This window comes from Acanthochromis polyacanthus, chromosome 20 (genome assembly GCF_021347895.1).
Source record: "Acanthochromis polyacanthus isolate Apoly-LR-REF ecotype Palm Island chromosome 20, KAUST_Apoly_ChrSc, whole genome shotgun sequence".
NCBI classification, from domain to species: Eukaryota; Metazoa; Chordata; class Actinopteri; family Pomacentridae; genus Acanthochromis; species Acanthochromis polyacanthus.
In genome coordinates, this window is record NC_067132.1 from 31,217,991 (window position 1) to 31,236,583 (window position 18,593).

The 18,593-nt window shown below is 40.4% G+C and overlaps 1 protein-coding gene across 1 annotated transcript in view; it reads left to right on the top strand.

Annotated features, from left to right (window-relative positions):
* The window catches only part of scn5lab (sodium channel, voltage gated, type V-like, alpha b), a 180,205-nt gene extending 162,464 nt beyond the window's left edge, over positions 1–17,741 (top strand). Inside the window, 5 exon segments of the mRNA XM_051940377.1 lie at positions 3,171–3,224; positions 3,334–3,471; positions 4,787–4,891; positions 6,194–6,464; positions 9,292–17,741. Coding sequence (XP_051796337.1) covers positions 3,171–3,224; positions 3,334–3,471; positions 4,787–4,891; positions 6,194–6,464; positions 9,292–10,589 — 1,866 coding nt within the window. The 3' untranslated portion in view covers positions 10,590–17,741.
* Positions 17,742–18,593: the final 852 nt, after the last annotated feature.

Sequence of the window (18,593 nt, forward strand, 5' to 3'; positions counted from 1 at the left end):
TTGTTAAAAATAATTTTTAAAAAAACAAAATTATTTAACGTTTTCTCACCTTAATGTTATTAAATAAATATTTTGATATTTTCAATTTTTCACCAAAATATTGTTTTAAATAAATATTTTTAAAGGTATCTCTCATTTTCTTGCCTTAATATTTCAATAAATCATCTTTTTTATTAACTGTCAGTATTTTTTTAAACTGTATTTTCTCTTTTTCTTTAGTCTAAACTCCTAATAAATCATTTTTAATCTTATTTTTTGCAGCTAAATGCTTTCACAGCAAACATTTATTTGTTTTCCATGAAGATGACTTTTACAAAAAAATAAAACTCTCATTTTCAAACCAGAAACTCGAAGGCAGAGTTCCGTCCCTTCGTCCTTTCTTTCTTTCCTCTCCTGGATTCCTCCCTTCCTCTCCGGTTTTCCTCGGATCAATCAGCGTCTGAGAGCTTTTATTTTTAGAGGCTCCGGCCGAGTGGGCGGGAAACCGGCGGTTCAGACAGGAAGCAGCGGCGAGGAGGGGATAAAGAGACGGAAACGAGGCGGAACGACGACTGGAGGGTCAACTTAAGAGGAGTCGGGATGCGGTCGCCTTGGCAACGAGCCGCTCAGCACATCTCTGGTCGGCGCGGCAACAGTTGGCGGGGCAACCGTCGCCTCAGCATCTGGAAATAAAGAAGAAAAAGCCAATACGCCGTTAAAAGAGCAACAAACAGAAAACCGCTCAGAAAACGATAAAACTGAACAGAAAACTGAAGCTGATGCCATGAAAGAATAAATATTAGTCAGAATATAACTTTAATAAGGGAAATAATAACAATAAAATACTTTTAAAAAGTGTAAATCTGGCAGCAGGTGTGTCAAAAAAATATGTAAAAAATATTTTAACGTAAAAAACAATTGTTAAATGGAGGAAAAATACCAGAAAATGTCTGTAAAATAATAATGATTTGTAGCATCAAAAGAACAAATTACTATTTTAAAAACACAGATTTTTGAACATTATTTACAGTTTTTATTACAGTAGTTTTTATTTATTACACAAAATTATTACTTTTTAGAGAATTTGTGAAATTTCTTTTTAATAAATATATAAAATAAAAACTAAAATATTGGTAGTCACCGTATTTTTTCTGATTTAAATGCTGTATTTAAAAAAATAATGTAATATTGTAAATATTACACAAAAGATGCACAAATGACAAAGAGTTGCAAAAGAGACCCATAAAAACACAAAAAGAAATAAAAATGACACAAAAAGTTGCAAAACTTACATAAAAAATTATAAAAATGATGCAAAAAGATGTAAAAATAATACAAAAAAATGCAAAGTTTAAACTAAGAGATGCACAAGTGACATAAAAAGTTGCAAAAATGGTACTTAAAGACACAAAAATGACACAAAAAGTCACAGAAATTACATATAAAAGCACAAAATGGCACAAAAATCTGAAATAAAATCTAAAATATTTGAAATATTATACTAACAGATGCACAAATGACAGAGATAGTTGCAAAAATGACCCATAAAGACACAAAAACATGTAAAAATGATGCAAAAGGTTGTAAAAATATATCAAAAAAATTGCAAAATGTGCTAACAGATGCAGAAATGACACAAAGATGCAAAAAGCTGTAAAAGAAATCTAGAAAAAGTGGAAATATCATACTAACAAATGCACAAATGACATAAAAAGTGGCAAAAATTACACATATAGGCAAATAAAGACACATAAATGCCACAAAACTGTAAAATAATACAAAAAAATTGCCAATTTTACGCAAACAGACATAAAAAGTGGCAAAAATGACACAACAGCTGTACAAGTCATACTGAAATTTTAGGTATTGCACAAACAGATCCACAAATGACAGAAAGTTGCAGCAAATGTGCCTTAAATAATATTACTGACACATTTTTCTTGAATAATCATTGTAACTGACTCCAGAAGGTCTCAAACGTCTGACGGAGCTTAAATCACCACCTGTCGGCTCCCACAGACCATAATAATAGCAGGTAACCCGTGGCAACAAGGTGATTTCAGGTCTGCGTGACGGACAGCAGGCGCCCACGCTCTCTGCCACCGAGGGAGGAAGTGAAGCTCTTATTGAGAAAGTCACAGCACACTTCCTGTCAGAGCAGCAGAGATAAAGTTTTTCACCTGATTTGAGTTCACAGGTTTGACTGATTTGGAGAAAACGCCTCGTAAAGTCACAGAAAATACATCATTTACACACAATCTGTAAACAATGTCCACATCAGAAATACATGTTTTACAAATGATCGTTGGTAATGTTTAATTTTTATGGTGTTCAATTTTTGTTGGTAAATGAGAGACATTAGTAGCTCACGTCTGCATCTTCAAACCATAAACAGGAAGTGAATTCGGTGACGTACGTGCATTAGGTTTGCGCTGGGAGCTGCTCTGATTGGTGGAACTCACGGGAGGTGAGCCAAAATTACGGGAAAGTTGCGGTGATTGGACAAAATTGTAAGGCCGTGCAAAATTCGTGGAGATTGGTGATCGCAACATCGTGAATTCCTGGAGGGACTGAGATATCTGACGTTATTTGAGAGGAAAGATTGAAAACGTTATGAATATATTAATGATTGAAGACTAGTAAATAATTTGTTAAAGGGCTTCTGTTTTGCACGGTGGAGGCAAAGAAATATGAAGAAAAAAACTTTGAAAATATACAATTTTGACATATATTTTATTGCTTACAGTTTTTATAACTAATTTATAAATGAATCTATTGATTGTGTGACTTTTGCAGATCCTGAAAACTGAATAAAATCAAACTTCGTAGCTGTGCAGCATTAAATGAGATAAATAAATCATTCTTCGGTCCGGTGGATTCACTAAAAGCCTTCAGGAGATGTTTTCCTTCAGAGGTCAGAGATAAAGTCACCATTTAAATCTGAGCTCTTTCTGGAAATCCTCTTAGAGGTGAGAAGATCATCAGCGCTTCATGAGAAAAACGAGGAAAAGGTGGCGGTGAAAGCACAGACCGGCTTTTCTTTCACCGCTGCTGTTTTCTCCTCGTTAAAGTTCTCTTCAGTTCTTTAGACGAACACGAGGCTCGCCTGTTTTGGTTCTAAATCACACGATGATGAAGTCACCGCTTCATTCCTGATCTGCTGTTTGTTTGTTTGTTTGTTTGTCTTCAAGGCGACGTTCAAAGGCTGGATGGAGATCATGTACGCAGCCGTGGACTCCAGAGCTGTAAGCCACACCAACAGGAGTTTAAATGTGGTCTGTAAAGAGGCAGAACAAAGAGCTGACGTGGCTCCGTTTGTTTGTTTGTTTGTTTGTTTGTGGGAACGTCCTGCAGGTGGAGGAGCAGCCCATCAAGGAGGTCAACCTGTACATGTACCTGTACTTCGTCATCTTCATCATCTTCGGCTCCTTCTTCACCCTCAACCTGTTTATCGGCGTCATCATCGACAACTTCAACCAGCAGAAGAGAAAGATAAGCACCGACGCACAAGGACACACGGAAACGGCGCACAAAGACAAAAACAGGACAAAAATGCAAAAGTTGCCTGAAAAGACGCACAGATGACGTAAAAAGTTACAAAAGTAACACTAAACATTACAAAGAGGATGCTAAGAGATGCACAAATTGCATAAAAAGGTTCAAAAATGATGCATAAGTCCATGAAAATAACACAATAAAGATGTAAAAATGACATGAAAAGGTGTCAAAATAACGTAAAAAATGCAAAAAAATTACACGAAAAGATGTAAGAATAGCATAAGTTGTAAAAATGACACACAAAAATGCCAAAAAAGTTGCAAAATAATATAAATAATTTGAAAAAAATACACAAGAAGATGTAAAAGTAATACAACATGTAAAAATGACACCAAAAGATGCACAAATGAAGTCAAAAGTGACAAGAATAGTTTTTAATAAAATACGAAAATGACAAGTGAAATGAAAAGCTGTAGAAATAATACAATAATGCAAAAGTTACACTAAAAAATGTCATAAAAGATTGTAAAAATAACACATAAAGACACAAAAATGACACAAAAAGATGTAAAAATGACAAATAGTAGCAAAAATAATTTTAAGAATTACAGAAATGACACTAAAAGATGTGAAAATTACTTAAACATTGCAAAAAATACACTTCAAGATTCATAAAGACACAAAAATGACACTAATAGTTGCAAAAATGATTCATAAAGACACAAAAATGACATGAAAAGATGTAAAAAAAGATAAAAATTGTAAAAAATAAAGACAAAAATAACAAAAAAAATGCAAAAATTATACAAAAGCATGTAGAAATGACTGAAAGTTTTAAAAAATAATACAGAAATGCAAACATGCTAACAGATGCACAAATTACATAAAAAATTGCAAAAAGACTTTTAAAAATGACACTAAAAGATGTAAAAATAATTTAAAAAATGCAAAAAATGCAATTAAAGATGCACAAATGACAAAAAGTTGCAAAAAAGTTGAATAAAGACAAAAATGACACAAATAGATGTAAAAATGTCACCAAATTTTCAAAATAATGCAAATATTTTCAAAATGACAGACAATTTTAATGAAATATCACAGCTTTAAACTCAGATCTGGTGACGTTTTGACTGAATTCTTTCTGTTTCTGCTGCTCTGCTGCAGATAAATAGTCTCATTTTATGATTTTTTATGTTCTATTTTAAAGCTAGCATGCATTTTAAACCCACCGGTGAGTTTTTGGGGTTCAGAGGGTTGAATTCACGTTTATATTTCCAGTAAAAATAACAGAGGCTGCTGGTGTGTTTACTTAGGAGGACAGGACATCTTCATGACGGAGGAGCAGAAGAAGTACTACAACGCCATGAAGAAACTGGGCTCCAAGAAACCTCAGAAGCCGATTCCCAGACCTCTGGTACCAGAACACTCAATGAAGCTTTAATGTGTGACGCCAATCAGATGTAACGGTAGGAACACTGACAGGTGAAGTGAAACGTTCTGCTGGGAAACCTTCAGTCCTCACATTCATGTAGATGTTTGACAGGAAACACCACCCAAACAAAGTGGATAAAGTAAACCCCAACCCTCCATGGTACCTTCAGTCCTTGATGCCAGGTTCCACCCTCAGCAGGACAATGTAAACAGACAAGAACTGCTCAGGAGAGGCCCAGGGAACAGAGCTAAAGTGTTCTCCTTGGTTCCACGCTCCCCAGATGCAGACCTTATTGAGTATCTGGAGGATGTACCAGGATCAGCCTGACCTAGGTAGAACCCACCCTGCAACCCACAAGACCCACAGAATTCACTGATACTATCCTGGGGCCATCCAAAGTAGTTTAAATCAATCCACTGGACTTTAAGAAAGTTCCTTGAAAGTTCCTTTATTCCAGCGAACTTGTCTGACTACTCAACAGTGGTCATTGAGTCAGACGAGTCTTGGTTTTGGTCGTTGGAATAACAGCCCTGGACACACCTCAGAGGTTTTAAAGCTGAGGCAACACCAACCACCACCAGAACTGAAGAAGCCTCTTGGATGAGAGGTGAAACGTCTTCAAGGAACTTTCTTAAAGTCCAGTGGATTGATTTAAACTACTTTGGATAAGCATGACCTGATGAATGAGAACCTACACAGACATCCTGGGGCCACAGAAGTCCTGAGTCCATGACCCACTGGGCCTTCTGTGGTTAAAAATGCTCTGAACCATGGTCCTGGACCAGATGACTTCTCAGGGTGTCCTACGGGATCTGGACCAGGACGTTGGCTGTGGATCTTTGGTTCCTCTGGGTTCTCCAGTGGGGCCTCTGGGAACCAAACTTGTTCCACTGCATCCTGCTGATGTTTGATCCAGGAAGTCTGAAGGTCAAGTCAACATCTTGGGTGATTATAATGTTCCTCCAGATGTTCCTGATTGGTTGGTGTTTTTGCGATGTCTTTGGGTACGTTTTCCTGCTGGGGTCGACGAGTGACATTTGGTTCTTCCATTTGCATGAAGAAGTGTGTTTGTTCTGGGCAAAGTTTGTTTGGGTTTCTAAGTCTCATCAACATGGACTCCAGAATCCAAGGTTCTCCAGCAGAACTCCACACAGAACCGAGATGATTGATGATCTTCACTCCACCTGTCAGTGGTTTTAATGCTGTGGCTGGTCGGTGTGAAACTGAATCTGTGTTAATCAGTGAAAGGATGAACAGAAACCAGCAGCTCTTTGTTCTTTGTAGAACACGCTGCAGGGCTTCTTCTTCGACCTGGTGGGGAAGCAGGCGTTCGACATCATCATCATGGTGCTGATCCTCTTCAACATGATCACCATGATGGTGGAGACGGACGAGCAGTCGCCCCAGATGGAGTACATCCTGAACAACGTCAACCTGGCCTTCATCGTCGTCTTCACCGCCGAGTGCCTCATCAAGATCGTGGCGCTGCGATGCTACTTCTTCACCGTCGGCTGGAACATCTTCGACTTCGTGGTCGTCATTCTGTCCATTGTCGGTGAGTTCAGCAACAAGTTTAAAGGAAAAACAACAGTGATATAATGATAAGAATTTGGAAATAGCCTTTTTTTTTGTTGTTTTTGTTTGTTTTTTTACCATGCCTGTAAAAACCTTGTTGGTAGTTTTCCCTTTTTATTGCTTCTCAACATCAACTCATGGTCTACTTCAATTGGCTCATTTAAATGTGGACGAGAGTTCACCAGAAGACATGTGGAGACTCTGAAGACACCTGGAAGAAGGTTCTTTGGTCTGAGGAGACCAGGATGGAGCTTTATGTCCATCAGACTAGATGATATGTTTGATGGACACCAAACACTGAACATCATCACAAACACACCATCCCCACTGTGAAGCACGGTGGAGGCAGCATCATGATGTTCCTCAGCAGCAGGTCCTGGAAGGCTGGTAAAGGTAGAGGGTAAATGAAACCTGAAGAGAACTGAGACGTGGAGAAGATCAGTTTTCCATCCAGACGATGAGTCGAAGCAAACAGACAAAGATCCTCAGAAATGGTTTGAAGACAACAAGGAGGAAGTTCTGGAGGAGTCAGAGTACAGACCTCAGTCCAGCTGAGAACCAGAGTCTGGACCTGAAAGGTTCTGTTGATCAGGATCCCGGAGGAACCTGACAGAGTTTAACAGTTCATGAAGAAGAAGGAGGTCCAGATGTTCAGACTGATGGAGGCCACCAGGATCAGAAGTTCTTCTACTAAATACTGACTGGAAGGAGCTCCATCACTTAGTTTACATTTGATGTTTGTTTGATATATAAATCGGTTTTGTGACACAAAAGAGTTTTTTTTGTAAATTCTCGTCATAAAATCTACACAGCTTGATTAAAAAGTGAACCAGAGCAGCAGAGAGGAGCTGAAAGTCTGCAGGCTGAGCTCAGCTACTGTCAGCAGGAAACGCTGTAATATCTGCCTGACAGTTATCTGTCAACAAAGTCAGCGTCCGAGTGGCCTTGATGTTCCTCCTGAGCCGAGATCCCGTGTGCTCGTATTACAGTAACACGCTAACGGCACACATGACACGGCCGAGGCGGCGCGCAGCAACCTAAGCAGGTAATTTAGCTATCAGCGCTCATATTTCGTGTGCGCCGCTCCTCCTGTTAGCTCGACAAGTTTGCGTGTAATTAAGTGTGAGTCCGTACGTGTGCACGTGTGTGTTGCGTGCACGCTCGGACGAGGCTGCCTGGGGGAGGTGAAGGTAACAGCAGCAATCAGAGCTGCCAGAGGGCGGTCCCTGGAGACAAATCAAACATGATTGACCTGTTACATCAGCTGCTGGGTGTGTGTGTGTGTGTGTGGGGGGGGTCTGTGTGGGTGTGTGTGTGACAGAGATGTCAGGGTGGGGGGAGTCGCTGAGTTGATGTACGATGTGATGGTGATTCCCTCACGACTCCCCTCTGCTCATCCCTTCCATCAGCTATAACTCAGCACAGGGAGTCCAATGAAAGACAGGAGTGTGAGTGTGTGTGTGAGTGTGTGTGTGTGTGTGTGTGTGTGTGTGTGTGTGTGTGTGTGTGTGTGTGTGTGTGTGTGTGTGTGTGTGTGTGTGTGTGTGTGTGTGTGTTCGTGTGTGTGTGTGTTCGTGTTCATTCCTCCTCTCCAGCTTTATCATTCCTGGATAACAAGGAAAAGAGGGATGAATTACGGCGTTTGACTGGCTGTTGGAGGGGACCGACGGCTCGGCCCTCCAGAACCAATTACTCAGCTTGTAATCACAGCCGAGCTGCCACATAAAGACTGAAGTATCCAAACTGAGAGCTTTTAGATGATGTAACTCACAGGAATGTCGTCAAATAAAAGAAAATCTAACAGTCTTCAGCTTATCGATTTTGTGTGAGAAATCTGCCGGTGGTCAGGTGTGGCGTAAAATCTGAAAGTAAAGAGAACAGAACCAAAGCAGTTAAACTGACGAGTCGTGTGAAAACATGTAAATATTAAAATGATGACTATTCTAGGAAACAATGAGGCTTTGATAGGAACCAAAACATTTGTGTGTGTAGAAATGTAGGTAAAAGTCATGAAGCAACTTGAGTGTCTGGAATGTACATAAAAGAACCTCTGAGGGAAAGTTGTTGAAGAGCATCAGTCAGGACGATACAAGAACATTTAAAGTTCCTGAAGATCTCCTGGAGTCCAGATAAAGCCATCATTAAGAAATGGAAGAAGATGGAACATGAATAAATGTGACTAGAGCAGGACGTCCTCAAGACCTGAGAGACTAGAGAGGGAGACCACCAAGACTCTCCTCTGAAGGAGAAAGAGACTAGAGAGGGAGGCTAACACAATGTAGCATTAGAACACAGGAGTGATGGTTGCTGGAAATGTTCCTTTGTACCGCTATGGAGATATTCCATTAAAAATCAGCCATTTCCAGCTACAATAGTCATTTACCACATTAACTATGTCTACACTGGATTTATCATTCATTTGATGTCATCTTCATTGGAAAAAATGCTTTTCTTTCTAAAATAAGGACATTTCTAAGTGACCCCAAACCATTGAACAGTAGTGTAAATATAAACAGTTAATCAGTGATTCACCTTCAACACGATCGTTGAAGGAAGTCGTTGCATCCCGAGCAGCAACACGTGTCTTAGTACTAGTTGTTCTGTAATAATGACGACACTGACAGCTTCAAACCTTCATTAGAGTTCTACCAGACCCGAGTAGACAGGAAGCTGCCTGGTCCCAGATCTTGGAACTGAGCTGATTATTTATCATTTGGGATTGTTGTATGAGAATATTCATACAGGACATGTCAGAACTGGTTCCACTGCACATGACTGACTACTTCTTCTCTCCATCTGTGTTTCAGGGATCGTACTCGCTGACATCATTGAGAAGTACTTTGTTTCGCCCACCTTGTTCCGAGTGATCCGATTGGCCAGAATTGGACGAATTCTGCGTCTCATCAGGGGCGCTAAGGGCATCCGGACGTTGCTGTTTGCCCTCATGATGTCCCTCCCGGCTCTCTTCAACATCGGGCTCCTCCTCTTCCTCGTCATGTTCATCTACGCCATCTTCGGCATGGCCAACTTCGCCTACGTGAAGCGGCAGGCGGGGATTGACGACATGTTTAACTTTGAGACATTCGGGAACAGCATGATCTGCCTGTTCCAGATCACCACCTCGGCCGGCTGGGACAGTCTGCTCAGCCCCATCCTCAACAACTCCCCCGAGGAGTGCAACCCCAACATCCCCCACACCGGCACCACCGTCAGGGGCAACTGTGGGAACCCGTCGGTGGGCATCACCTTCTTCGTCACCTACATCATCATCTCCTTCCTCATCGTGGTGAACATGTACATCGCCATCATCCTGGAGAACTTCAGCGTGGCGACGGAGGAGAGCACCGAACCGCTGAGCGAGGACGACTTTGAGATGTTCTACGAGGTTTGGGAGAAGTTTGATCCGGAAGCCACACAGTTCATCGAGTACGCCAAGCTGTCTGACTTCGCAGACTCGCTGTCGGAGCCGCTGCGCATCGGCAAGCCGAACAAAATCAAACTGATCTCCATGGACCTGCCCATGGTGAGCGGGGACAAAATCCACTGCCTGGACATCCTGTTTGCCTTCACCAAGCGCGTCCTGGGCGAGTCGGGGGAGATGGACGCCCTCAAGCAGCAGATGGAGGAGAAGTTCATGATGGCCAACCCGTCCAAGATTTCCTACGAGCCGATCACAACAACCTTGAGGCGCAAACAGGAAGAAGTCTCCGCCACTGTCATCCAGAGGTGCTACCGCAGACACCTGGTGAGGCGGCAGATGAAGGCCGCCTCCTACCTGTACCGTCAGATCACCACACCTCGGCACGCAGCCGGCGACAGCGAGGAAGGCGGCGAAGTGATGTTTGGGGAGGATGCGCCTGAGAAGGAAGGGCTGATCGCCGCCATGATGAGGGAGAACTACGGCTCCAGTCTGTTGGGGATGGAGCGCTCCGAGACCATTTCCTCCACCTCGTCTCCGCCGTCGTACGACAGCGTGACACGAGCGACGTCCGAAATCTTTCACCCGCTCGCCGTCAAGACGGAACCGGCGGCTGACGCTGGAGGCAGCGAACAGAGCGAACAGTCGGCGCTCGACACCGACAGACAGCAGGAAACGGTTCCGTAGTCGGAACTGAAAAGCAAAAAATTCAACAAATGAGGATTTTCTCGTTTTGGGTAAAGCCTGTTTGTTCTTTCGTTTACTGAATGTACCATAGCTGAGGAACACTGAGGAACGCTGAGGAGAAGCTATGAGGAGAACCAAATGGAATATTTACTACCTTTAATATTTTGTCCTGCTCCCTGTGGAGATTCCTGGACTCGGCTGAACAGCGTTTCTTGAAGGGCAGCAGAAAAACTGCCAGTTCAGCTCTGCCTTTAGTCGGAGTTCGGACGGAACGTAGAGGAGAACCACTACCTGGAGCCGAGAGTCCAGAACAATGACTGACCTTGAACCTGAGCTGCAGGAGGTCAGAGCAACTATATCACAGATGTATCCATCATTTATTGGCCTGGGGGGTTCGTGCCTTCCCACCGATGATCAATATTCTCAGAGTATGCTTGGCTGTAGGAGTGACGGCGTTTCCGGTGGCGTTTCTCGACACGTTCCGACGGACCGAGACTCGAGAGAGGAGAGAAAATAATGACAACGTGATTTAAAAAGATGTTTTGGTAGTCAAAGTATAACGTTGTTGATGTTACCAGTCTTTTAATAGCGGTACAATTATTACTATTTTTTATATTTTTTAGAGTAAGTTGATGAAAAAACGAGCAGTGTCTCTCTTTTGACATTGAAGTGGCACTAGCTATGAAAAAGTGGCTGAACTCCCATGTTGTAATAGGCGAGAGGAGAGAGTGCGGTCAGGAAAAAGCAACTTCATCTGTTTTCGTTGGCAGTTTTTTGCACTTTTGAGTTTACATGTGCCGTCACTTTTGCACACCTGGGCAAAGACACGGTGGAAAAGAGCCTGGGAAGTCTTTATTTTTCTTCTGAGAACCTTTGCGATAACACCAAAAACTAGTACAAGTGCACAATGAGATTTTCTACACGGCACTGAACTCTTGTAACACGTGTGTTGCCCTGGTGGTGAGCATCCTCATGTGCGTCCGTTTGTTTGTTGGCCGGCGGCTGATTTGTCTCAAATTTCCAGCTTCTCTTTTGCAGCACCGTTCACCGTCATATCATAACAGGAAGTAACCCCTCAGGTGCATCTAGCTGCGATCAAAGCGGGAAAACTGGTGTCCAGTTTGGGAAATTCTGGTTTATTTCAACGAGGCTGAATGTCCTGCAAACACCGATTTAAGGGAAGAGGGTTTAGCAGTTTTAAAGTTAGTCCAAAATGCCTCACAAATGGTCAATAATGACGTGAAACTTCTACAAAATGAAGTTTTAAAAATGACTCAAAGCATGTAAATAATTCTAAAAATGTGAGAAAAAATTACTCAAAATGTATCCAGAGAGGATTCAAAATTTTTCCTAAATTATCAAAAAAGGACTGAAAATGTGGCCAGAGAGAGAATTAATTCACAAATTGTGCCAATGAAATAGTCTTAAAATAAGTTTGAAATTGTGCAAAATCACTCAGAATTGCCCAAAAATATCTTGAAATTTGTGGAAAACTGGAAAAAAATGATTGAGGATTTGTCAGCAAGTATTTGAAATCTGTCTAAAAGGACTTAAAACTTTCCTAAAATAAGTTAGAAACTGTCCAAAATTGCTCCAAGCCTGCTCATAATAGTTTGAATTTTCACCAAAACTATTCAAAATTTGCACAAAATGACTTGAAACGAGTCTAAGATGATTAGAAAGTTGGCAAAAAAAATGTGAAACTCTTATAAATTGATTACAAAACCCCAAAATGATTCAAAATTTCATCCCAAATTGTTTGAAAATTTCCAGAATTACTTGAAAACATTTCAAAAAGCTTCACAAATTGTGTAAAGTTATTTGAAATTTGTGGAAAATTATTTGAAAGATATCAGAAATGTGTTCAGAAGTTATGAAACTGTTCCTAAATTGTTCGAATCTGATTTAAAAATGTCCAAAATGATTGAAGATTTGTCAAAAAGTATTTGTAAAATGTCCAAAATGGCATAAAACTTGCCCAAAAATAATTTAGAAACTGTCCAAAATAGTTACATTTTATCCAAAAGAATTCAGACTTTGCAGAGAATGACCAGAAAACTGTCAAAAAAATGCGGAACTCATCCAAATTGTTTATAAAATCTCTAAATGATTCACAATTTTTCCCAGATTGTTTGAAAATTGTCCAGAATTACTTGAAAACGTTTAGAAAAGTTCCCCAATTGTTCAAAATTATTTGAAAGCATTCTACAATTATTAAAAAACTTCAAAAAATATTCCAACTTTTCCCACAAAAGTCTTGAATTCTGTCTGAAATTAGTTCAAAACTTCTCCACAGCGACTCGAAACGTGTCCAAAAAAACGTTCGAGTGTAAATTTTACACGACAATAAAACAAAGAAGTGTTGAAATCCACCAGAATGTCCTTTGGAGCTGAACTGGGAATGATGCCAACGATGTGACGTCACTTTTTGATGCCATTAATAGTTTAGTTCAGAAAACATCAAACCGCCACCGACTCTCCGTCTGGTCCGAGTTCAGCTCAAACGACTTGAACCGAGTCGCCGAAAGCGTGGAAGCAGCTCCGACCGGCGTCCGACAATCAGGATTTCACCGCGTTTATCTCCACCGGAAGCTGGAAAAGACCGCGCTGTTTTCAACGTCCTGGAAAACCGTCAAAGCAAAAAAAGACGGAGTGAAGTCGCTCCGTCTGAGGATGATGAAGCTTCTCATTTGGTCCGTCTGTAAACAGCCCACGAATCAAAAATCTGCTGCAGAACGTCCACATAATGATCCCAAATGAGGCAAAAATGACTCACAAATGATTGAAAACAGCCTGAATCTTGTCAAAGTTGAGTGAGAAATTGTTCAAAATGACTTAAAATGTGCTCAGATAACATTAGGTTTTTGGAAAACTATTCAAAATCTGTCTTTTTCAACGTTTGTCCAAAATGAATGGAAAAAAGTGCAAAACGCTTCATAAATTGTACAAAATTAGGTCTGAAATTGTTCCAGATTACTCCAGACGCCTCCTAAATAACGTTAGATCTCAGGAAAATGACTCCAAATGGTTCTGAAATGATTTTAAATTATTTGAAACTCGTGCAGAATTGTTCAAAATGTTCAGAATCATTCAAAATTTGCCCAAAATCTATTGAAAAAAGTGCAAAACGCTTCATAAATTTTAGAAAATTAGATCTAAAAGTTGTTCAAAAATTACTCAAATTTAGAAATTCTTCCAAATTATTCAAAATGTGCTTGAAATAATGTACATTTTTTAGTCAAAATTCATCTCTAAATGTCCTAAAACAACTCAAAACTTGTGCAGAATTATTCAAAATTTGTCCAAAATGAATTGAAAAAAGTGCAAAACGCTTCATAAACTGTAGAAAATTAGATGTGAAACTGTCCCAGATTACTCAAAATGTGCTCAAAATCCATCTGTAAACGATCAAAAATGACGTAAAACTCGTCAGAATGATTAAAAACTGCTTAACGTCTGTCCTTAACCACTCAGAATTTGTCCAAAAAAATTGTCAAAATGAGAAATTCTCCTGAAGCTCCTACGATTAATCGACCTGGATGAACAAATCCGTAGATTTTCAAAATAAAAGAAAACTATCGTCAGCAGGGCGGCGTGTCGATGCCGTTCAGATCAAATATTATTCACAATAAATCCTAAAAATGATTCACCAGTGATCAGAAATGACGTCTTGACTTTTTGTTTTCCAGGACTCTAAAAACTTTCCAGCTTCCCGTTTCCTGCTGAACCACGCGTTTCCTTCCAGACGTGGAGAAATAAATCCATAAATCAACTTCAACTCGACAAAAAAACAACAAAAAAATTAAAAAAAAAGATGAATTTGAAAGATTTGATGAAAAGTTTTTTACGGATTTTCTATTCAGCTCGTCGGAGACTTTTACGGATTTTTTCCCGCCGTGACGGAAGGAAACCCTTCGCTTGTTTGTTTGTTTATTTATTTATTTATTCGCTGCCTTTGCTTTTCGGCGTTTTGTTTTGTCGGGTTCTTTTGGGACGGCTCTTTATCTATTTTGCACAGAGAAACAAACAAAAAGCCGCGTCCAGCAATAAGAGGCGACGCCCGAAGCTTCGAACGAAACCCGGAAAGTGTCAAAGTGTACAAAGCGTCTGTTCGATGTCTCCAACGGCAACCTCTCTCTCCGTCTCCGTCGTCACCCGAAGGATCTCCACTAAACACTTTACTAAAAAGAAGAAGAGGAGAGGTTTTATTTTCCCGGCACCGTCTGGACTCTATTTCTACTCCGTTGGGCTCGATGAGCGGAGAAACGTTGGACTCTGCTGGACTCCTATTTCAGGTTGCAGTTGTGCTGAAGGGCTGTTTTCAGTAGCAATAGACCCAGAGTGTGCCTGCTACACGTCAACCCAACGCTCCAAGCCATGCCCCCCCCCCCCGCTGGGACACTCATTATTGATTACTTGGTTGTTCGATGGATCGATTGATTTTTGATAACTCCCAGGACTCGCCGCCGAACTGCAACGGAGAGCTGATCAGCCGCTTCTAAACCCGTCAGAGAGGCTCAGATTCACCGAAAAGATGCAGGAAAAGCAGAGCTGGAGCAGCATCAGGAGGAAAATACTCAAAATCTGCCTTAAATACCTGAAAATGTGTGAGAAGTCATTCAGAATAGGGCCGGAAGTATTCAAAATGAGCTCAAAACGATTCATAAATGATCAAAAAGGACTTGAAACTTGTCCAGAATTATTCAAAAATGTGCAAAATGATCCAGAATGAGTCAAAACGTGTCCAAAATTACTCAACATCTGTCTTAAATACCTTAAATTAGTCAAAAATCGATTCAAAATGAGCTCAAGATGATTCATAAATGATCAAAAATGACCTGACTCTTGTCTAGAATATCCCTGAAGTTATTCAAAATGTGTCCAGAATGATCCAAAACCCGTCCAAAATGATCTGAAACTTGTCTAAAATGTTCAAAATGATTCACAAATGCTTGAAAATAGCAAAAAATATGTCCAAGGTGAGTTAGACATTGTTCAAAATGACTCAGTCTGTCTAAAATACCTTAAAATTAGTCAGAAATCACTTAAAATGGGTCCAGAATGATTCAAAATGAGCTCAAAATGACTCATAAATGATCAAAAATGAACTGAAACTTGTCCAGAATGTCCAAAATATCCACTTAAACAATAATAATAATAATAATTACTATTATTATTATTATTGTTATTATTATTATTGTCCACATAAATGATCCAAAGTGAGTCCAAACCTGTCCGAGGCGGCTTGAAATTAGTCTAAAAGGTCCAAGATGATTCAAAAATGACTTGAAAAAAGTGCAAAATTCTTGGTAAATTGTACAAAATTAGATCTGAAATTGGCGAAAATTACTCAACTTGTGTCCTAAATAACTCCAAACCTTTAGAAAATACCTTAAAATTAGTCTATAAATGATGAAAAATTACTCAAAACGTGTGCAGAAATTTTAAAAATGTTCAAAATGATGTCGAAAATAATATTAAAAAAGTGCAAAACTCTTCATAAATTGCATAAAATTCCCTGAGATGTGGCTCTAAGTGACTGAATGTTGATAAAACTTTGGGATTAAATCCTCTTCAGACATCAGAGATCAAGTCCAGGACTTTGGTGAATCTAAACGATCTGAAATCTGTTCAAAACTATTCAAAGTTTTTCCCAAAATTTGTTTCAAAATGATCCACAATCTGATCAGAATCGGTCCAGAATGAGCCGTAACGATGTGAAAACTGTCCAGGAAGACAGAAGCTGTGGTGGAACTGTGGAATCTGTTCCTCTGATGATCCAGATGTTCCTCTGATGATCCAGATGTTGTCCAGCTTTCGGTGAATCTGCTCCTCAGACTCTGAGCACAAAGACCAGGAGCAGCTCTCTGAGGACTCTGTGGACCACGTGGTGCTACCCGGGGGTCTGGAAGAGTCCATTCTGGGACGGTAGGGGGGCGTTCCTTCCTCCTTCTTCTCCCCGTTTCAGAACCAAAAGCTGCTTCGTCACCATGGAAACGACGACAATGACGAGGACAGCGGAGGAAATGCACAGAAAGCTAGTTCCCGATGTTACTCTTGTTCTCCTAACCGTGTGATAAATGCAATACAGCCGTGGTGTGACGACTCCGGTTCCACGGCCGGTTCCTTCCTCCAGGACCTCCGGCGTCATATCAGCCCCAGCGAAGCCTCATATCTGGAGAACGTTGCCTTTTTCAGGAGCGGAGGGGAGCAGCGGCCGCACATTTCCCTCCCTGACACCCCGCCGCCGTCGATTCTCCGTTTAACATGCCGACCGCAAACGCATCGCGCCGGGAAAAGGGGATCGCTGAGTCGGAGGTGAAGGGTTCTCCACAAGTTCTTCATTCACAGGTGGACCAGCAGAGTTTAGGAGGTTCCACATGTATCCAGTCATCCAGAACGACTCAGAAAAGCAAAGATTCAGAACTGGAAGTGATCAAATGACTCAAAGTCTGTTCAAAATGATTCACATTGTTTCAAAATTATTAGAAATTTGTTGGAATTTTGTTAAAATTATCCACAATTATTCAAATTCTGTTCAAAATGATCTAAAATTTGTCCAAAATGAGCAAAAATAATTCAGAATGTGTTCAAGCTGAAACCGTCCAAAATTGTTGAAACTTTGTTTAAAATGTTCCAAAATTTCTGCAAAATGATTCAAAATTATTTTAAAATCATTCAAAATCTGTCTAAAATTATTCAACATCTGTTCAAAAATATTTTAAAAAACACTCAAAATGTTCCAAAATTATTCAACATTTTTCCAAAATTCTTCCAGATTTGTTCCAAATTCCTCCAGAATCGGTCCAGAATGAGCCGTAATGATGTGAAAACAGTGAAGAACTTCTCCAGACAGACGTTCTAAGCTGAGGACAGAACCTGGTAGAACGTTCTCCTCCTTCTCAGCGATCCCCTGCAGCCGTGGAACCGTCGGTGGAACGGAGGCGAGCCGTGCCTCAGTGACCCCCCCCCCCCCCCCCCCCCCCGGTGTTTTAGAGACAATAAGAATTATTATACCAATATATAAATATATATATAAATATATATATATACTTTTTAGTACTTTGAGTTGAAATACTTTTTAGTATTTTGCAAATCCATGTCTGTGTATATAAAACAAAGGCTCCTGTAATAAACCAGAGAAAACTTTAACAGTGGTTCTGCTGCTTTTCTGTCTCCTGTCTGTGGGTGATATTTGCATTTATTCAGCAGTGATGCCGACCTTTTTCTGCTGCTCTTCTTATTTCACACACAGCAGGTCTGAAGGAACGTCTGCAGACAGTTAAACCAGTTCAACCAGAACACCAGTAGATGACCAGTACCCCGTCATTAACTGTCGTCTGTCGGATCTGACTGTAAAACTAAAGTGAAACACAACACTGCAGTTAAAGTCTAGCACTGAACACAACGTTTGGTTGGTTGGTCTGATGATTGGTCTCCATGCAGAACCTCCTGGCTCTCATTAGACGCTATAGAACAGAACAGAATAGAATAGAATGGAATAGAAGTATAAACTCTATATTACAGCAACGTGTAGCTCCCTGATGTCTGCGTGGGTTTTCCACTCTCAAACAGAAGGAAATTGGAAAAGGAGTGGAGTCCAGCTGTTCCAGATGTTCACGGTCCAGACCAGCTCTGAACTGTTCTTCCTCAGTCACTTCCGGTGTTGCAACAAAATAAAACGCCGCATTTTGTATTTAAAAAGCAAAAGTCCAACACTGTGTGTGTGTGTGTGTGTGTGTGTGTGGGGGGGGGGTTATTAGTTAAATAGTACATTTCGACATTTAGGTTTTAAAAAATGAAAAACAAACAACACGCTTTATTGTTATTTCAGATTTCATTTTGAAAAATGAATGACGCGGATTGTTCACTTTAAGGGATGTGAAGATATTAAGGGGAGCTTAAGGGAAAGTTAAGGGAAAGTTAAGGGATGTGTTAAATAAATGTGAGAGAATGTTAGGGGATGTGAGGATATTAAGGCAAAGCTAAGGGAAAGTTAAGGGA